This window comes from Eleutherodactylus coqui, chromosome 8, assembly GCF_035609145.1.
Source record: "Eleutherodactylus coqui strain aEleCoq1 chromosome 8, aEleCoq1.hap1, whole genome shotgun sequence".
In the NCBI taxonomy this organism is placed as follows: Eukaryota; Metazoa; Chordata; class Amphibia; order Anura; family Eleutherodactylidae; genus Eleutherodactylus; species Eleutherodactylus coqui.
Window position 1 is genome coordinate 108,974,634 of NC_089844.1, and position 21,266 is coordinate 108,995,899.

The window sequence follows — 21,266 nt, forward strand, 5'->3', positions numbered from 1 at the left end:
TCCTATCTTGGGTTCTGAGTCTCCTCATATACAGTTTTTCTTGTGGAAACTTTTTGAACCAGAAATGATTAAAATATGTGCAATTAATATATTAGGCCGGCCCCAGCTGGGGTGCATATTATAGCTTGCTATTGCCTTGCTTGTTTCATCTCCTCATCTGGAATATAGGATTTCTGTAAGAAAGTTGGCTCACACATGAACCTGTGCAACCTAATCTTTACGTCTCGAAGACATATTTAGTTGGGATTACATTAGCTGTCTGCCATTCTCAATTTACTGTTATACTCCACAGCAATGGAAGGAAGGTTTGGGGGCTTGTATTGAGGATGTGTAAAAGTATGAGTAATAGATGTATTGAAATGGATTTTGGCTTTACCTTCTTAATTTATATTGATAGGTTTTGGGATCACTTTGGCCTTCTGGCATGTGTTCAGACAGAATAAGAATGTGTAAAACACTAGAAAGGGCTTTCACTGCACAGTTCAATACACTGACACACCGGGAGAATGGGAGTGACTGCACCTCTATCCTCTGAGGATTTCAAATTTTGGTAATCTGTAGGCAGATTAACCCATTCCCGGCTCGCATACGGTTATATATGTCCTAACTGCACATACCAGTTATATAGATGTCCACAGCATGTCATTGTGGTAACTGCAATAAGTGGTATGTTTAAAAAAAATAATAATAAAAAAATTTTGTTTTATTGCACTGTGGTGGCCAATGTAGTGAACTACACCCGCTGCAAAATGTCTTATGTCAACAGACCAATGAGAAACCGTCAAATTCCCTCTTTCTATAGAACGACTCAAGATGATGGGGGCAAGATGAGGAATTTTTTTTTTTTGTCTCTTCTATAAAGTTTGATAGATTTGACATACAACCTCTTGCAGTTTCTACAACAATATGCTGTATTTGCAGCAATCTCAGGAGGCAAGTCCACTCTGTACATGGCGGGTATGGGCTGTCTTTGACAGCCGACACCCACCTGCAATAGCTGAAATTGGAGGTAATTCAGGTCACAGCTGTTAACCCTTTTAAATGTCCTACCACAAGATCTCCTCGAGGTTGCCGTTTGGGTGTCATGTCAGCTTGGTGTCTTCTGAAGGCCCCCAGGGATGCCATGATTGTCTGCCTATTAAAACTTGCCTGTGGTATGTCTTTTAATGGGCAGCCTGTAATATATAAAATTATATATTCTATATTATAAATGCAAGTTCAAGTCACTTATGGTTACTAAAAAAGGTAAAAATAACTAAGACTTTATTTTTTGTAATTAAAGTTTTTAAAAACTTTTTTCCCCAGTTTTCTAAAAAGATGAGAAAATTTAAAATGTAAAAAGAAATTGGTGTTGTGGAGTTCATAAACTTCCAATTTATTAAGATATCACATTATTAATCCTGCACGGTGAATGCAGTCAGAGAAATATGCAATGCCAAAGTTTTGTGTGTGTGTTTTGGGTTTTTTTTGTGTGTTTTTTTGGATGACCTCGTTATCAAGAAAAAAAGTGAATAAAAAGCAATAAAGTCTTAACCCCATAATGCTAACAATAAAAATTACAGGTTGCCCCTCAAATGAGCCATCACACAATGGAAATCAATAGAAAAATAAAGTTATGATTTTTCGAAAGTGTGAATGTCAGAATCTTGCTGTGATCTTCGTCCATGTGACATTATGTAGCTCTGGCTGTACAGCCCTAATCTAATATCTAATCATGAGGCACCATGGCTTTGTCATAAAGATGCATATGCCGGTAAAGGTACCTCTTACACTGGAGCGATTGGCTGCTCCACCTCCATTCTTTGGCAGACTAATATCTCTTCCGGCCACCCGCCTCCATTCACAGTAGACGGGTGTCATTCAAAGATTGAACGACCACTTCATGTTTACACTGAGTTAGAAGCTGATTTTTTTTTTTTTTTTTAATATTCGGGCGAGTATTGGCCCGTGTAAAGGTATAGACTATTGGGTACATCTTCTTGTAAGCACGGTTCCCAGAGTATGGTTTAGGTCCTAGTGCTATATGGAAACTTTAAAGGGATTTTTTTGGTATGGTCTAACCTTTTGGTAGGGCCGTCCATATTTGATAGATGGGGGTCCAACTTCCGAGTAAATGGAACAGAGCCAGAGCACCGCTTACAGCCTTATATATATGGTACTGTGTAAACAATGGCAGGGTCACCGGCCTTTAGTCTGCTAATAATTAGGTGAGATTTTTTTTTTTTTAAACTCATTAACTTCAAAGGGTTGTAGGGAAAAAAAGCTAAAAAAATTATTGTAATTTGTTTGTTTTTTTCCGTCTAAAAACTCCGGCAAACCGTAATGTGTAAATGCACTTTTTATGGCCCTGTATAATCAGAAATGAGCTAATCGGTGGCACGGATATTATGACTTAGCCACCTGGGCTGAAGTAGACAGATCTGTAATCAATCTCTTTCAACCAGTGCTCAGGGAGACTGATGTCGAGGATAAAAGGCCTTGGTCTGGTTCACCCAAAGACTTTGACGAAAGGCCAGACATTCTGACCTGGTCTTTATGTAATGCTATAGTCTGCTTGTACTTCCAGTAATAAAGAAAAGTGTTGCAGACTTTAATTACTCAATTTTATGCTTTCTCGTGTGACTTGCAAGTATGCAACAGCTGAGACTACAGTTCCCCCATGTGCTCTTGGCAAACTAAGTTAGCACTTTTGGTAATGCCATGCCCTGTGATGTTCTGTACCTGCTGTTTTCTTAAAGGAACACCATAGGCCTGAGTTGCCTCAGTATTACCCCTAATAAGATGTGGTGCTGTGATATAGGCTGCAGGTTTTAGATTTCATTGCGAATTAGAAATCGCGCTAACGAATCATTCTGCAGTTTTTGCCCAAGCAGATCCAAACGGACGTAATGTTTGTTTTAGCTAAGCACACTTTTGTCACTTGTTCTGCTGATTCCGGCTTTCTACTTCATGTTTAACCCTTTGCAATCCAATTTTAGATTCAGTGTTTCCTAGGGGGCTTTCTCTTTCTGCCATTATACAATGGTGCTGTCTGCTGGCAAGAGCCAGTATTGCAGTATGTGACATGCTGGAAAGGCCCCCGACAACAGAGCGGCCAGTAATCTACAGTAAGAATACCCTGCCGGACGATCTCCGACATCAGAGCTGTACAGTCTTCACTCTCAGAATGTCTTTAGACATCAGACAGTGGATTGGAAAGGGTTAAAGCTGATTTGTGGCTGGAAGTTCCTACTTTTTATAGCGGGTGCTTTACTACAAAATCGATCCATGGTAAATGTTTACATATTCTGAACCGAGGCAATGTATGGCAACACGGCATGAAACTTTGTAAGTGCTGTGTGCACCACAACACAGCTCTGCACATTGGCTCACATGTCGGACCTCCTTTATCAAGACTCAAACTCTGTAACTGGCCTTGTTCCAGATTGTGACCAGAGGGGGTAGACTGTTTTGATGGATGAAGCCATTGTGTGAGTTGAAATTAAGATTTATAATAACTGGTGCAATGGAAAACTGGGGGCGTTGCTCACAGCAGCCAATCGTATTGTTTCTTTATTTTCAAAATGGCCTCTAGAACATGAGATCTAGTATTTGATTGGTTGCTATCTCCTTCACTATATTTATTGAATTTCCAAAGTCTGCAGCTTGGGTCCTCTTTTTGCAGAGTTACTAACTTTGGTATTGCTCTTTAGGTAAAATTCAAGTGTCTTGGATCGATGACACCTCAGCATTTGTGACACTGACACAGACAGATCAAGTGCAGATAGGTAAGTACTATTATGTAGTCTGAGTTCAGGGAAATTATACTGTTAATTAATGTTAATAAATGATCTAGTCTAAGTCTTTTGGAGTGTCTGCTTCAGATCCCACATGAAACGCATAGTGCACCGTGCTATCCTGTTTTTTGACCAGGAAAATTTCTCCCTGTGTGCTGTTTGGGTACAGCGTATGATGCATCCAAGGATGAACCCGAACAACGGAAACCAATGGCTGCAGTGTGAACCTAGCTTTGCAGTGATGGCACCCTTAAAAACGTAGTTCAAAAAAAAAAATCCAGCAGCTGCCAATCACTGTCTGTAGCTCTGTGCCACACGTCTCTGCTTCAGAAAGCAATTGGCCATTCTACGTCATTGCTAAAGAGACCTGTGGAGTACCTTTAGGAATTTTGGAGCTGAAGATTTGAAAGGATGGTGCGCACATAAAAGAAGAAAAAAAGTTATGTGACTAATACAGTAACCTTTTCTCGCTCATTAAGTGCTCCACTGCAGCCACTGCGGTCCCAGGCGCTCCTACAGCATTTATGTACTGGGCCCGGAGCAGCTGTGCTGGAGTACCAGAGTCATCTTTGCTGGGGAGTACTGGATAGTTTATTTTATGCCATACCCTGCCCTCAGCTAGTTTTAGTTTTAAGTCTTGGAAAACGCCTTTTAATGGGGTTCCCATGTCTCCAAAAGAACAAGCTTATACTCTCCTCTCCAGCGGTGCTGCTACCGGTCTACTCTCTGACGCAATGCTTACAGGCTGCAGCAGCGTATGAATGGGAGGTCACAGGCTAGTGCAGCCAAAAACAGAGCTCCGTAATCATGAAGCTCTGTTGGCTGCAGCAGCCTGTGATATCCTGTATGGCAGGCTGCTGCAGTCTATAAACTTTACATCAAAGGGTAGGTCAGTAGCTGTGGCACTGGACTCAGTGGGGAATTGGAAGAGGTAGGTATAAGCTTGTTGTTTTCAGGCCTGTACAGATAAAGTTTGAATAAGTCAAACAACCCTTCTTAATTTTTTCCCCTGTAATCAATTGTCAGACTTTTTAATATATATTTTTAAAATTCTCTCTTTACACGGAGTGAGAAATCATGCACATGAGTGAACGATGACCGTTTGCTTGTGCAGCCAGTTTATACCCCCAGCCCTTTCCCTAAACTAGAATTGTTCAAAAGGTTTTTTTATTGCCGTTTTGTGCCAGTTACCCCAAAACTCATTTTTTTTATTCTACAAGTTACAGCAAACTGCAACAAATAATGGCATATAAATGCAATGGTGTTCCATTATCTCACTGGGACTTCTGGAGATGGAATTCAAGCCCTCGGGTATCTCCAACAGTCCCATTGACATGCATGACTCTAATAATTCAGGGACTTTTCCTATTTGGTAGGTATCCAAGGAGTCAGACTTGAGGATTAGATGTCTATGCCCTATCCTGTGAATAGGGCATAGCTTTTATTTATGGGACAACCCCTTAAATAGATTGGAATATCCAAGGTTGTGTTTTTTCAGTTATTACTGCTCTGTAAAGTACTATTATAGTTAATCTGCTCGGATGATTCTTTGTCACAAAGACCATTTCTGTCTAGAACAGTAAAGCTGGATTTCTGCTTTCTTACGGACCAAATTGAAAACCTCAAAGTGTCATTTATCTAGCATTAAACATTGATTTAGGCAGCAGCGCTCTTTCATACACCATGTGATTGCCCGGGTAGTAGGAAGCATGTGATGGTCACAGCTCGCTCACAAGCCCACAGCTCTTGTGATTTCCATTCAATTATAATAGACAGAGGACACATACAAGTCATGATGAGATGTCGTATTCTGCCCCTTCTAGCAGCCTGTACCCTGCCCCCCCCCCCCCTCGAAGGCCAGCTTTATTTTCCCACAACTTGCCGGATTTCTTAGATTCTTTTTTTTAACGTTGCAGAATGCATTCTCCATCAGTTGTGGTTCTGCAGTCTCACTGATGTTTCTGATACATTATGCATTTATACCTGCCATGTTCATATAAACGAGTATGGCTGGCATTGTAGGAGAGTAACGGCTTGGTAACCACTGGCCTTGTGCATCAGAAAACAGATTTTCTAAGATGAGCCAAAATTCACTTTCCAGTAGGGTTGCCTGTAAATGTGTGTGTACACCACATGGGGGCGGTGTAGATTTAAGAACACGCTTTGGTTTTTTGCGAGGTCTTCTGATGAAGAAAATCTCAGTGGGAGACCAGGTTCATATGATCTTTGTCATTTTTGGCAGAACAATTAATCACGCTTTGAGCCTCCTATGTTATTTAGCTTTTAGGTTTATACCTTTTTGAGCTGGAAATAAATATGCAGAATTGAATAAACAGGTGAAATGAACCACCCTAATTACCTGTGTTGGACATTGATGTCAAAGGGAAGTTACTGCAGTACTTGACATGCTGTGTGTCTGGCATCCCTGTATAATGAAGGCTTACACCTTTCTGCTCTGACTTTTAGGCATGTAGATAGGTCTATACTTAAAATAACAAAGAATTAAAAAGGAGTTCATGTATTCTGTAGACTAGGAGAATCGGAATGTTACCTGTAGAAAGAGAGAATGTGGATTGTTTTTCTTTTCTTTTTTCTCCATTGATTTAGGGTGCTTTTGCACCTGTGCTGGGGAGTCTGCTTTCCTGCTTTCTCAAATGGCCGAACACACCATTGACTATAATGAGGTCCACCGGCTTTTGCATGCAGCGCTTTTTTATCTTCTGTATTTGCAGCCGCATCTGTAATGGAATCTCCAGCCAGAGGTTCCGATGCAGATGTAAAGACACCATTACTGGATTGTTTTATTACTACTTTTTTTTTTTTCTTCTTAAATTCATTCAGGTTCTATAGGGGAAACATTAGATAAATGTAGCTTTTTGTTTTTTACATTTGGAACAGTTGTGTTTAAAGAGTAACTGAATTTTTGCGAAGCACTTGTCAGCATGTCAGAGAAACATGTCAAAAGTCTTGATCAGTGGAGGTCTTGCTGCTGAGAAACCCCACTGTTTGCTAGAACGACGGAGCTGCGTTATTTGCCTGAGAGCTGCACCCCTTTGATTATCTTTGCAGCTTTTCTGCTGCTCCCAGCAGTTGAAGATGGCTGTATAGAGGGGCCAAAAAGCAGCAAAGACAGCCAAAAGGGCAAAGCGCATGGGTGAACGCTGACAATCAGTGGGAGTCTCTGCAGCGGCACCCCCACTGATCAAGACTTTTCATGCGTCTCACTGACCTGTCAAAAGTTCTACAAAAGTGCAGTTAAGACTTTTTCACACAGGCGACAGCGATATCTACATGAGAAAATTGCTGCAATATCGCATCTGTGTTCTGTGTGATATTGCTGCGTTTTCTCGTGGCTATAATTGTGATTTTTGTAGCACACTTTTGCTGGGATTTCTGGAGTGTGGGGGCTTGAAATAGAAGCCCCACCCTGAAAATAAGCCCTGGCTGCATTGAGGAAAGAGAAAAACCACAATACCTAACAGGCGGTGTCTGATCAGCCGCATGTCTCCTCACAGGTCCTTTGCAGGTACTTGCTTGTAGTTTTTCCTCAGCACTTCCTGGTCAGGGTTCAAAAGCCCTGCCTCCAGGAAGTGCTGGCTCTGATTGGCTGAGCCACGGTGCTCGAGAACCAATCTAAGCCAGTGCTTCCTGGAGGCTGGGTTTTTGACCCTGTTAGGTGATGTATTATGTTTTTTGTTTTTTTTATTTTATTTATTTATTTTTTTAAATGCAGATAGTTTATTTTAGGGCTGAAACAGTGATTTCCTGCTGTAAAAGTTGCATCGCACGAAAACCACGTTTTCATGCGATGCAACACATGGACTGCAAAACATCGCAAATCGCGGCTGTATAGAGCTCCTATCACACAGTTATAATAGAGGAGACCACCGCTCATCCTCCTAACTATATCCCTATGGTCTGTAGCTAATTTAGGTGAATATAGAAGGTAATAAGAATTTAACCTGCCCTCCCCAGCAGGAAAAATTGTTTAGCCTCAGCTAGATGCATCATAGGATAGATGTAGAGATGAGCGAGTGTACTCGGATAAGCGGTACTCGCTCGAGTAATTGGCTTTATCTGAGTATCGCTGTGCTCGGGGCCAAAGATTCGGGTGCCGCTGCGGCTGACAGGTGAGTCGCAGGGGAGAGCGGGCGGGAGAGGAGAGAAAGATCTTACCTCCGTTCCTCCCCGCTCTCCCCTGCAGCTCTCCGCTCCGTGCCGGCACCCGAATCTTTAGCCCCGAGCACAGCGGTACTCGGATAAAGCCAATTACTCGAGCGAGTACCGCTTATCCGAGTACGCTCGCTCATCTCTAGATAGATGTTAAAAAAGAAACAAAGTAAAAAAAATCTCACCACCATATGGTACCTGATAAGTATCAGACGGGATTACACTGCAGGAAAATAAATGCCTGCAATACACAGCAGAGACCTCCAGAATGCGACAAGCAATCAGAGAGAGGGGAAGGGGGGGGGGGGGGCAGACAGATATGAAAAAGCATGTATTTTCACCAGAGTTACCCTTATTATTTTGGCACTAGTAGCCGCTACAATTTTTCTTTTGTATGATGTAAAATGTTTAAACTGTAACTTTTTAGACTTGATGTAATGTATTAGTCAACTGATGAAATGATGCATCTTGAATCCTGTCTCGTTCCCCCTTTTTTTAATTGGAAAATCAAAGCTAATGCGCCTGTACTCCAACTATGAGCAGTAGTGTGTGAAAATGCTGCTGCGCTGCTGTCTGCTCTTTAGGGTGGTGGTGGGGGTGGAGGGATGAATTAGGAGCATCATGCTTTAGAAATCTGATTTGTCACTCTGCCAAAGAACACAAGCCCCAGCTCTGTACAAGCTGCACAGGAGAAACAGATTTTTCTTTCAGTGCTAAAGTACTTGTGAGCTCAACGACTGGTGTGAAATCTTGCAGCACACCATTCTGAAGGCATGGATTTTTTCCCCCTTTCCCCGTACCCCCACAACTCCCATGATAACAACAGGCTGGTGTTTCCAGTAATCCACGATGTGACTAATCCTGTTATGTAGATCTTAATGTATTGAACCTGTTAATTTATTAGTCTTGGCTAATCTATAGGAATGATCTTTCAGGAAACCTGTAGCCATTGTCTATACCAGGAAAGCTGCATAGAATTGGCTTGGCTTCACACCATTGTCGGTGTGTGTTTCGTGACCTTGGACTGTGTGTAGAATTACTGGATGGTGTTGACACAGAAAATAGTCAGATTAGGGAACGGGTGATCTTGAAAATGTTTATGGTTGGTTTAGTTTCTCCTAAACTCTCTGCATAAGTTATAGAATCGAAAGTGCTATTAAAAGGTAAGGCCAATTTACTCAGCAGAATGTGCCACAATGCAAGCTGAAATTGTGGTAAAGCGTAAAATAGAAACCAAATTAGACACTTTTTGCACCTCTTTGGAGCACTTTCCAAAGTGGACGTGACTTAGGAGTCAAAAAATATGGCACTTTTAGTAGATGCTTTTTTTTCTTCCTAGCATTGCGCATGGAATATCCACAGCGGATAACTGTACCATCCATGTGAAGTAGATTTGAACAAATCTCATACTCTTTGAAAGTTTTCTGCACTGATAACTTTTTAGATTTTCTGGATAGAGATCCCACAACGGAGGAGGTAAAAGGCTATGACCCCATTTACACTGACAGATGATCGCTCAAAAGTCACTCAAACAATAGTTTGAGTGACCGTTTTGAGTGATCATCTTTGCATAGTCTACAGTAGCTATCTAAGAGCTGTGCAGGTGGAGTGGGACACCGCCGCTATCACTCGGCGAACAATACAGCTGTTCTGCATAAGCAAACAGCTGTATTGTTATCTGCGATTACAGCACACGTCCCGCTGTGAACTTCCAGCGGGACACGGGCTGTAAGAATTTTATCAGCGCTGCTGACTGGGATAACAGACTGCACTGCTGATAAGAGTTCATCGCTCAATTGAAAAAAAACTAGAATTGAGCGAGGAATGACTCGTGCACAAAAACTGCACGATGTCTGTGCATTTAGACCCAACGATTCTCGCTCAAAAGACTGCTTCGAGCGAATTTTGAGCGAGAATCGTTAGGTCTTAATGGGCCTTAACAGAGAGTCACCGACCACTCAGATGATAGAATGGTGCAAACAAAAAGAAATAAGAAAGGGACAAATAAGATCTGATGCAAGACACATTTAGGGCATCATAAAAAAATAGTCAATCCCAAATATATTGGGGTACCTTCACCAGAAAAATGCCGAGGGTTGAACATTATAAGGAAATATACTAAACAACTGAACAGGTAATTTATCTAGTATAAGGAATATTGCTAAAATGAAGAAGGCAATATAACCTCAACTCCGTCTAGGATAGAAGAACATAGGATCGCTAGGTGGTGTGATTGGGGCTGCAGAGACATCCTTTGGCTTCAAATTTAGTAAGTTGATCATCGATAATACTGACCAATTTTTATTTTAAAACGCTGAAGTTCTTGGAAATGGTACATTACGGGATTTCCAACTAATGGCTGTTAGCTACTCTCTACCACCAGATGGACAACATCATAATAGTAATAGGCCAACCATATCGACACCTCCAACTGGACAGAACCACCAGATATGATCTAGAGCAGTGTTCCCCAACTCCAGTCCTCAGGGACCCCAACAGGTCATGTTTTCAGGATTTCCTCAGTCTTGCACAGGTGATGTAATTATTGTCAGTGCCTCAGATATTGCCACAGGTGTTCATACCATAGGATATCCTGAAAACATGACCTGTTGGCGGTCCCTGAGGACTGGAGTTGGGGAACACTGATCTAGAGAGCCCATGTCTCCACGTCTGGGAAAGCATGAATGCAAAGGGTTGTAATGCAAATTTTCAAATCAGCAACATGTCAATTTCTCCTTTTTACTGTGTAACATGGATTGAAGCAGAATCTGGCCATGGATTTGTGGTGGATTTTTATGCCATATATGCCCTTTTTTAAATGCTCTTGTAGTAGTAGAAATGTATTTCCATTTGCTGCCATTCTTCTAGCTGTAGCATATGTGTAATATATATATTAACGATGTGCCACATTTCTATTAGGTGTAGTATTTAATCCTTGCAGGGTGGAGGGCACTGCATTAAGTAACATGCCGTTGATAAAGGAATGTGACAGGACGGAAGTGAAACCTCCTCGCAGGTGCCTCTAGTTTATGAAAGGAGGTCTTTGCTCAGCAGTAAGCTCACATTTTTCTTCTGAGAAGAAAAAGCCTCTAGCACTCCTTTAAGGAAAAACATGGAGGAGGATTTCGTCGGCTGAATCAACAGCTTTAAGTTTGCGGAAACCTTCAAATCCGGCAAAGAAAAGCCAGATAAACAGGCTATAAAAACAAACCTCTGCAGCAGATGCTTCCCAATTGGCAAAATAGCAGTCATGCTCTAAACCTCTAAGTCTATTATCAAATCATTCCAAATCTCATATGATTAAGGGCTCATCCGCACAACGCGTAAAATGCTCTGTGTGGGTCACGCACCATTTTACCAGTCTGTGTGAGCCGGCGGAGAGGCGGCTATCCTCGCGCATGCCGGCGTATCTCGTGTATGTATCATCGATCAACGAAATGTATTGCATGTGGACAGAGTTGCGTACGCTACGCATAGAAAAGTATAGGGCTCACGCTGCGTGATATGCAGTGAAATAGAAAATGCTGCAATCTTTTTCATGCACATATCCACACGCAGCATTTATATGGTAATGTACATAGATCAATGGTATGAATTAGGTTTTTATTTTAAACCTTTTTTGAGAATTTTCGTTTTCTTATTTTAATGTGACTATCAAATATGAATATATATTATTTTTATAGTATTTTCCTAGAATCTTGCAGTTTTCACACTGACCGCTAAGGGCCCATTTACACACAGATGATTACTCAAAAGATGGCTTTTGAGCAAACATTTTGCATAAACTACTAATTGGTACTAATGCCAATTAGTAGCTTATTAATGTATGTGAGCTGCCTGGAGCTGTATTCAGAAAACAGTGGGTGGTCTGTTCTCTGAATACATTCCTTTTTGTTCTGCCATGGGGCTGACAACTGAGACTGTTATCAGCGCTGCCCGCAGTGAACACAGCCTGAAGTCCCTGCTATCGGCTCTTTTGCCAAACAATGGATTTTATGCCGAACATACACATCGTTCGGCAGAAAAGTGAAAGATGGGCACATTTTACACGAACTATTATCGTCTTTTGAGCGCTAATCGTGGTGTGTAAATGTGCCTTTAGTCTAATAATAATCTGACATTTCCTGTTCTGTAGAGCACTTTAAGGGATTCCAATGACAGCTAACGCACAGGATCCACCATTCACAATAGGTGACGGTCAAAGCTCATTTCTCCTCCCTGCATAATGACTCTGTACATGTCACAGAGCATGTCCAGAATAGTCTTCCATAGAAGACAACTGTATTTAGAGAAGGTTTACCACAGCCACTAACTGCAGCTCAGCCATGATGGCCACCCCCATAGTCATGTACAGACGAGAATAAAAAAAAAGCGATTCGAAAAATGAAAAAAAAAGTTTCACTAGTTTTAGGCCGTGCTACACATGGCCAGATTTGCACGGGAATCCGGTGTGGGCGTCCGCCTTCAGATTCTGCAGCAAATACCTTCCATAGCATGCTATGGAAAAGCGTTTTTTCCTGCCCACGAATGAAAATCAATTGCGATTTTTCCGCTTGCGGGGGAAAAAATTGCAGCATACTGTTTGAAGTCTGGTTCCATGCGGACTGCTTCCTTTGAAGTAAATAGAAGCTGTCTGACCCGCGGTCCTTCCGCAATCATCGTTGCGGAAAGGTCGCAGGATCCGCAACATCTCCTGGCGACGGCGTGGCATTATCTGTACTGCACATGCACACCGGTCGGGCATGGAGAATCTGACCTGGTCATGTGCAGGCGGCCTGAATTAGTAAAATTATATAGGTAATCCATTCCCTTTATGATGTCCCACTAAAGGAGATACTAACTGGAGGGAGGCCTGCAGTATAGCGGCAGCCTGAGGTTGTGAATAACTGGAAGGCCAGATTAGAGGGTGTGTTTTTCATGTGATGTGGACAAAAGTAGAACAAGCTGCATTTCTAAAACTTTTGTTTGATAGAGGCTCGTGTAAATGGATGCAGAGATTCACATTACCGTAACTCCTTATTACAACCCACAAAACATGGACCAGTTGACTGCTAAAAATGCGCTTGCGTGCGTTCCGCCAGTTTCGCCCAGGTCAGTAGTTCTTCCTCCTGAAGGCATTGCTGATATGTAGCAGCTCCCCCACTTACTGACCATTGTGGTCTCCTACTTCAGCAGCCATATATATCATCCTCTCTAATGTAGATATATTATCCATATCCTTCCATTAACTTGCAGGAACAACTTGGAGCTTTAGAGAAGGACAGAGGAGAGGAAATGAAATTCCCCACAGCTGGCCTCCCGTTTCAGGCAGGAAAATCTAAATGCAGTTTTATGGCCTGCTGGCACATTACTACACCTCCCTGCCCACTCCATGGCAAATCTAACAGAAACGATGCCTAGATTTGCTGATATCACCTGCATAGAAGCTCAGAGGAATGTCTCTGATGCTGAATTGCTCTGTTACCCAAATCATTCCTGAGTGCAGTGGAAGTGACTCATGTAACAGATATGTGCAAGAATAGTTGGTGATGAAAAATTTGGTAGAAAATGTAAGTTGAAGGGAAAGGTTTTGTTCTTGCAAAACATGTGTAGTTATCCTGGATTGTTTTTAAAACCTTGGCAACTGTGTGGCAACAGGCTAGGAGTTTTCACTGCAGGATCTGTCCCGTGGGCACATATCATAATACTTCATTCAAATGTTGCAAATGACAAGTATCTCTTTGGGCTGAGAGGCATCTTCCTTTTAATCCCTGTGATGTACTGCCCCCTTAGGCCTCATGTCCACTGGGAAAATCAGATCCGCTGAGGATTTGTAATGCGGATTTGGGCTGCGGATGCACTGTAATTGTCTTTTATTTTTCATGCGGTAGATCAATTGAGCTATGTGCTCTATGAGCCCCCGCACGCGTGATCCGCACTAAAATGGAGCATGTCCATTTTTTTTCATGCTCCAGAAATTTTTTAATTACCATCCGTGGGTATTTATCTACCCGCGGGTGGTCAATGCATTCCTATGGGGCGCGGATCCGCGTGCGGGAAAAACGCTGTGGATTTTTATTCTTATTTTCCCAGTGGACATGAGGCCTTAAAACTGCACCAGCAGAAAGCCGTATGAAATATTGTAAGCCATTATTTAAAAAGGTTGTGCCAAGATCAATGGTGATTATTAATAAGCCCATTGTACAACCTGGGATGCCTTTTGTATACTTTAACCCCTTAAGGACCAAGCTGTTTTGTACTTTAAGGACCAGACACTTTTTATGGATTTTACCCATGTGGTGGTTTTACTGTTGTATTTTGTTTCCTTTGTCTACCAAAATTATTTTCACAGAATTTTTTTTTCTGTGACACATAGGGCAATTTTTTTATTTCTATATTTTTTTTAAATTTTTCACTGACTTTCCCCCCCCGCTTTTTTAGTTTTATTGGGAGTAAAATGTAGAGATGAGCGAACGTACTCTGTTCGGGTGTTTTTGGACTCGATCACCGCTTTTTCCGAGTAACTTACTACTCGGATGAAAAGATTCGAGGGGCGGCGTGGTGGAGCGGCGGGTAGCAGTGGGGAACAAGGGGGAGCTCCCCCCCCCCCCCCCCCCCACTCCCCTCTGCAACCCCCCGCGCACCCCGAATCTTTTCGTCTAAGTAGTCAGTTACTTGGAAAATGTGGTGCTCGAGTCCAAAAACACCCGAACCGAGTACGTTCGCTCATCTCTAGTAAAATGCTAAAAAAAATTTTTTTTTACCTTTTTTAGTTATATTCTTTTAATTTAGTATATTTATGCTAAAATAAAGTACGGTAATTGGTTCTTCATTTTGTTTCGGACGTTTTGATATATAGTATGTATGGTTTTGGTTTACAGGGCGCATACGGTAACTGTTTTGGTTGGCGTCGGCTTTATTTTCTTATGTATGTATTTTATTCTGTAGTTTTGTTTTACTGATAAATTGTAAAAAAAACATAATTACATGTCTCCCATGACGTCATACAAGACCTCTGGGGGACATTTTGATATAGAGCTATAGAATTTTTATTTTATTTTTTTTTATTTGACACTTTCCCACTGTAGCTGGGGCATCCATAGGAGCCCCAGTTACAGGGGAAAACCAATGCCTGTAGTGACATTAGTCACTGGTAGAGCTGGCCAGGGTCTAGTATGACCCTCCAGCTCTGCTGTAGCAGGTAACCCTGGCGGTCACATGACCCCCACCCCCACCCCACCCGAGCTCCCGTAGTGAAAGTTACACTTTACTTTCACCTTCTAGTACACAGTACTCATTGAGCGCTGTGTACTCAGGGAAGCAGAAGGCAGAAAGGGTTAAATACCTCTCCTGCCGCCTTCTCCTGGTCCATAATGGTTTAAAGGGGTTGTCTCGCGAAATCAAGTGGGTCTATACACTTCTGTATGGCCATATTAATGCACTTTGTAATATACATCGTGCATTAAATATGAGCCATACAGAAGTTATTCACTTACCTTCCCTGCGCTGGCGTCCCCGTCTCCATGGCTCCGTCTAACTTCAGCGTCTAATCGCCCAATTAGACGCGCTTGCGCAGAAGGGTCTTCTGCCTTCGGGTCTGTCCGGCAGCAGCGGCCTTCTGGCTCCGCCCCTTCTACGCGTCATCGCGTAGCTCCGCCCCGTCACGTGTGCCGATTCCAGCCAATCAGGAGGCTGGAATCGGCACACGTGACAGGGCGGAGCTACGCGATGACGCGTAGAAGGGGGCAGGGCCAGAATCGGGCGATTAGACGCTGAAGTTAGACGGAGCCATGGAGACGGGGACGCCAGCGCAGGGGAAGGTAAGTGAATAACTTCTGTATGGCTCATATTTAATGCACGATGTATATTACAAAGTGCATTAATATGGCCATACAGAAGTGTATAACCCCACTTGCTTTCGCGAGGCAACCCCTTTAAGGGCTTATTCACACAGGTGACAATCTCATGTGAGGTTTGTGCATTGCGAGATGCATGAATATGAACACCATTCTTTTGAATTGGCACGCTGGCCTGATATCGCATTAGCCCATGCGAATTTAGACTAAAGATCATCATCCCTGTACATATACTGTATTGGGACCCACATCTGTGACCCAGAAGCCATCTTTATATTACAGGACAACCATTCAGCATTCTTATACATTTCCCCATCAAAATGACTGTCTGCAGCTTCTGCTGGCAAAATCTGTTTTCCGTGGGTAGGACCCTTGAAAATTAGCTGTTTTCGCTGCGCCTCATTCTGAAAGGGGTTGCATCTGCAGAGACAACTGCTTTTAAACCATTAATGGACTCCATGCAAATCTCGAAGACCAAATTTGCAAATGGATAATGCTTCCGTACAGCCTAGGCTTTCAATGTTGCTATTTTGTCATTATGACATCTGTGGCATTGAAATGGTGTTTAATGTAACCTTTTTAGTGATTTCTTTACTGTACTAGAATGAATAATGATGGGAACCTATCTGATGAGCAATGTTCAATTACTAGGCATGGCAGGTGTCGGTAATATTAAATTGAATTGCAGCTGCACCATCCAAAAATGGCACTGTGCGACTCTCCTCATCCGAAAGCGAACCTGCCATTGGCCGAGCGCTTCACTCCACCGCCTCTGGCTCTGGAATCTCTAAGGCAGATGCAGCAGGGCTAACGCACAATATGCTTCCAGTCACTTCCTGTGATATCTTTCCACAAGTGTAAGTCAAGCGGTCAGTTCCGTCATATTTATCTTGGACAGAAAGCTGAATTTGCTGCCACTTGACTTCCTGCTATGCGTCTGATTTAGATGCACCAGATGGACAGCAACTGTCCTCCTTTTATTGGCAGGGAATATTGTTGAACTGTTCCATGTGTCAGCACCCGGATATATAAAACTGGAGAGACTTTACTGCACATCTGATGCTTTCTACAGGAACCTGAGCGGCCCAGTACATTTACTCTTAAATTGTTAGATGATTTAGTTTAATAGCAGCTGCAGCAGCTCTGGTTTTTTAGGTTAGGTTCAAACTTCAAGTGTCGCTGCAGGCAAACACTACAAATTCAACTTTTGGCCATAGTTGGGTTCACTGTACATGACCCCAAAATTGCTTTTACGTCAATGCCTCCTTTTACTAGGCTAAAACTGAAGCCTGTGTGGGTCATAGACCAGTACTGTCATGAGCCACTTGGAGGGCGGAATAGAAAATATGCTGCAACGGCTTCACATAATTTGGCAATGACTACTGTATCGTAATAGGACACAAGTGACTATTGGCCTACGGGGGGGGGGGGGGGGGGGGGAGATATATATCTCCTTGCTCATTGTGTTCAGGAGATCTGCTAGCCTGTACATTGTTTTTGATGGAAAAGAGCGTGTCTGACCAATGGGACACCCAAGTGATCACCAGAACAGTGTTCTCAGAGTTCCACAAGTTAATAGAGCCTGTATACCCACCACTTAAAGGGATTTTACAGACATTTAACTTCTTCCAGTACTAATGACCTATCCTCAAGATAGGTCATCAAAACTTGATCGGCGGAGGTTGCCCATGTGAATGCACCCTTAGTCAATGGAGTGGTGGTCACGCATGAGTAGCATGGCTTCATTGAGTTGGGGAGACTTGGAGGCCTCCGTTCTAGTGTTCGATAGGGGTCTCTCAGTATTTATACGTTTTACTTACTTGCAGGTAGATGATAAAGGTGTTCAGTAGGGAAACCCTGTTTTAAGTGGCAGATTTGGTGGATTTCCTCGACAAGATTAGGAAACTAGAGGTACCATACCAGACTTGCTGCCTGCATGTCCACATTATAGGCTCCTAAAGACTGTGCTGCTGTTGAACTTGTTACCCATAAACCTAAAATGGTGGTCGGCCTGATGCCTGTTCGGCCAACTGCTTTTTTAACCGACACCGCAATACACATGCATTCTTGGCCGTGCAAGATGAGGGTGGTGAAATGCAGATAAGTCACCCTGGCAGCAATTTTTCTTTATCTGCCAAAGGAAAAAAAAATTAGGTAGATGAAATACAACAGATTTGTATCTCCCCTGTTATCTGCTTTGGTGGGAGAGTTGGGAGGCTACAATACACCTTAGATGATTAGTCTGCCCACTGAAATCCACGGGGTTCGAATGATCTAAAGGTGCATTTACACACACAGATGATACCTCAAAACTGTCGGTTTCTGACAAATTTTGAGCGATCATTTTGCATTGGTACCAATTGGCTGAATTTGCCCTTTAGTACTTCATTGCATTTCTTTAGAGAACAGCAGGTGGTCTGTTCTCTAAATACATCACTATTGTTCTCCAGCAGGACAGTGGCTGTTAACAGCTGTTAAAGAATGTTATCAGCGCTGCCCGTGGAGAACACAGCATGCAGTCCGTCTTATCTCATCGTCCTGAGGGATGAGGATTTCATGTGAACCTGAAGTCAGCGATGGACGAAAAGTGCACGGTAAGTGCATGATGGGTACTCGTTAACACACGATTATTGCTCAAAAGATGGCTTTTGAGCAATAATCGTTGTGTGTAAAAGGGCCTTAAATCAGTGTGTGGTCAGCCTTGGGCTGCATCTGTATGATGAACATGTTATCATTGCACAACACAAGTGTTTTTTGTTTGTTTGTTTGTTTTTGAGTCTTCCAAATATTTTTTAAATATTGAATGGTGTTTTGGCAAATTTTAAAGTAACTTTTTCAACCGGCATTATAATGCAGCATCTGTCGCAATATAGCTTTGCAATACTCTGTCTTGGGTCTCATGTACTTGAGTGCAAATGGAAGGAAGTGGTGCGCAGTACATTTCTGTATAGCTAACAGTATATTGAATTAAAATGTACGCATGTGTAGAAACCTTCAAAAGGTTGTTGCCTTAAAGGAGATGTCCCGCGCCGAAACGGGTTTTTTTTTTTTTAAACCCCCCCCCCCGTTCGGCGCGAGACAACCCCGATGCAGGGGTTAAAAAAACAAACAGCACAGCGCTTACCTGAATCCCGGCGGTCCGGCGTCTTCATACTCACCTGCTGAAGATGGCCGCCGGGATCCTCTGTCTTCATGGACCGCAGGGCTTCTGTGCGGTCCATTGCCGATTCCAGCCTCCTGATTGGCTGGAATCGGCACGTGACGGGGCGGAGCTACACGGAGCTACACGGAGCCCCATAGAGAAGAGGAGAAGACCCGGACTGCGCAAGCGCGGCTAATTTGGCCATCGGAGGGCGAAAATTAGTCGGCACCATGGAGACGAGGACGCCAGCAACGGAGCAGGTAAGTATAAAACTTTTTATAACTTCTGTATGGCTCATAATTAATGCACAATGTACATTACAAAGTGCATTATTATGGCCATACAGAAGTGTATAGACCCACTTGCTGCCTCGGGACATCTCCTTTAACTCGGTGTGGCACATTATTCCATTACAGCGAAAGTCACATTAACTGTCCCTGCCAAAAAAATAGGTTGTCAGCCATAGGTCTATAACTAGGTCGCAGTACTAGCATTTTACACTAAACCTGAGGATTTCTGACTTAAAAAGAAAAAAAAATCCTAAATGACCCAGTGGGTTTTAAAATCTCTTCAGTGGTGAGTGTAGAATAGAAGCTGCAGTTCATCGTTGTATTTACTTGCCTTAGATGGAAACATATTCCAGGACTACTTAATATGTCAAATGGCTCCTGCTGTTCATCAAATAATACTTGTAGGACTTTCTTTAAAAGGCATTTGTAGCAAATAGCTTCATGATTCATATTCTCCTTTTGTGAGAGCAAGCCTCTATACACATCTTTATTCCCATAGCAAAGTTTGTCTTTTTGGTTCAATAATCAAATAATAAATGTGCTTGTGGCAACAGCAGACTCCCACCGAGAATGCAGTGAATTCATTAAGTGCAACTTAAGCTCGTTGACCTTTTATTTCAGAATGAAGTTTGATGCCTATGAAAGAAATATGTTCCATCCTTTCTTGGCAAATGCTTCTCGAAGGGTTTATGTCCCTGCTAGAATATTATGGCTTTTTAACCTGTTTGTGTGTTGTCTTGCTAATAAAGATTGGTCAAACCAAAGTCCTGCCAGGCTTAAAATGCCATTCCAGTTGTGCGGCTGAATGGTTTTTAATGTTTCTAATTGTATACAAGTATTAGTCTAAAGTGCAGGATCATGAATAGTAATTTTATTTACAGGGAGTTTCTCAGACGTTCACAAAATGCGGCTAAGGGCAAGACCGAATAGGACAAAGTAAAGTATGCAGTACTCCCTCGCTGGTTAGATATCCAGTGCAACTACTCCGATCCCCACTGCTCTGTTCATGGAAGCTACTGCAACGTCCATGCAACTTCTGCAGCCTATCACAGTTGTGTGCATCGATGGCATGTCACCACTGAGACCAGAGATTGTATGCAGTAATCGCGTCTTTGGGCTTACTACTAGGGTTAAGGTGTTGTATTTTGCACGGCTCAAATTGTGCCATGTGATGAGCGGCTTGATACAGGCCCATGTGATCTGCGTTGCAGATGAACGGACGTGATCGTTTTGTCGCAGTACTAGAAGAGACCTATCGTTTACAACCCCCCAAAACGGCCTACTGATGGCTATTTATCATTTACTTGGCTGAACAAAAGTTGCAATCATTCGAAGAATAAGCATCTGCTTGTTCATTGGTTGCGTCATCACATGTAGATCATGCAGATGAATGTTCGTACCAACATTCGTGCTCGATCATTGGACTGTGTACAAGGACCTTAAGCAGAGCATTTGTTTTTCCCGTTGGTATTCCTTTTAGTCGTTTGTGTGTAGACAAGTTTATAGGACTTGTCATAAGATATACTGATCATTGGTATCTACAACCAATGGAAAGCCACCAAATAGAGCTGACTAACTTCTGCTCTCACTCAGTAGGATTTGTAGTATGCATATATTCTAATGGAGAGCATTTCTCAAGGTCCAGTAGTTGGACTTATACAGGGTGATTTAAAAAGAATAATGCAGAAGTAAAGCATATATCAATTCATGTTTAAATGAATTAATCTAAGAGCCAAAATGACATGAAAAGGTAGACAAACTCTATGTTCTTAACGTACGTCACAGATGTTGGATGTGGGTGCCATTGGTAACACTAGTTAACCCGAAACAACACATCTCCGCTGCAGTGGAATCGATAACCTAGAATGTGAGGGCAGAACTCCACTTCTGACTCGATCTGTCACAAACAGTGCCCACATACATCTGTAAGGGGCATTAAAAGCTTGGAGAGTTCTTCTATCTTTTCATGTCCTCCTGTCAATTCATGTCCCAAAAAATTGCCTTTACTTCTGCACCATTCTTTTTAAATTGCCCCATACTTGGGAAAGGCTCC

General features: G+C 42.5%; 1 protein-coding gene across 1 annotated transcript in view; it reads left to right on the forward strand.

The window, feature by feature from the left end:
• PARN (poly(A)-specific ribonuclease) overlaps window positions 1–21,266 on the forward strand; it is an 88,062-nt gene that overhangs the window by 41,611 nt on the left and 25,185 nt on the right. The window contains exon 21 of the mRNA XM_066576198.1: window positions 3,693–3,767. Coding sequence (XP_066432295.1) covers window positions 3,693–3,767 — 75 coding nt within the window. The remainder of the gene's footprint in view (window positions 1–3,692; window positions 3,768–21,266) is intronic.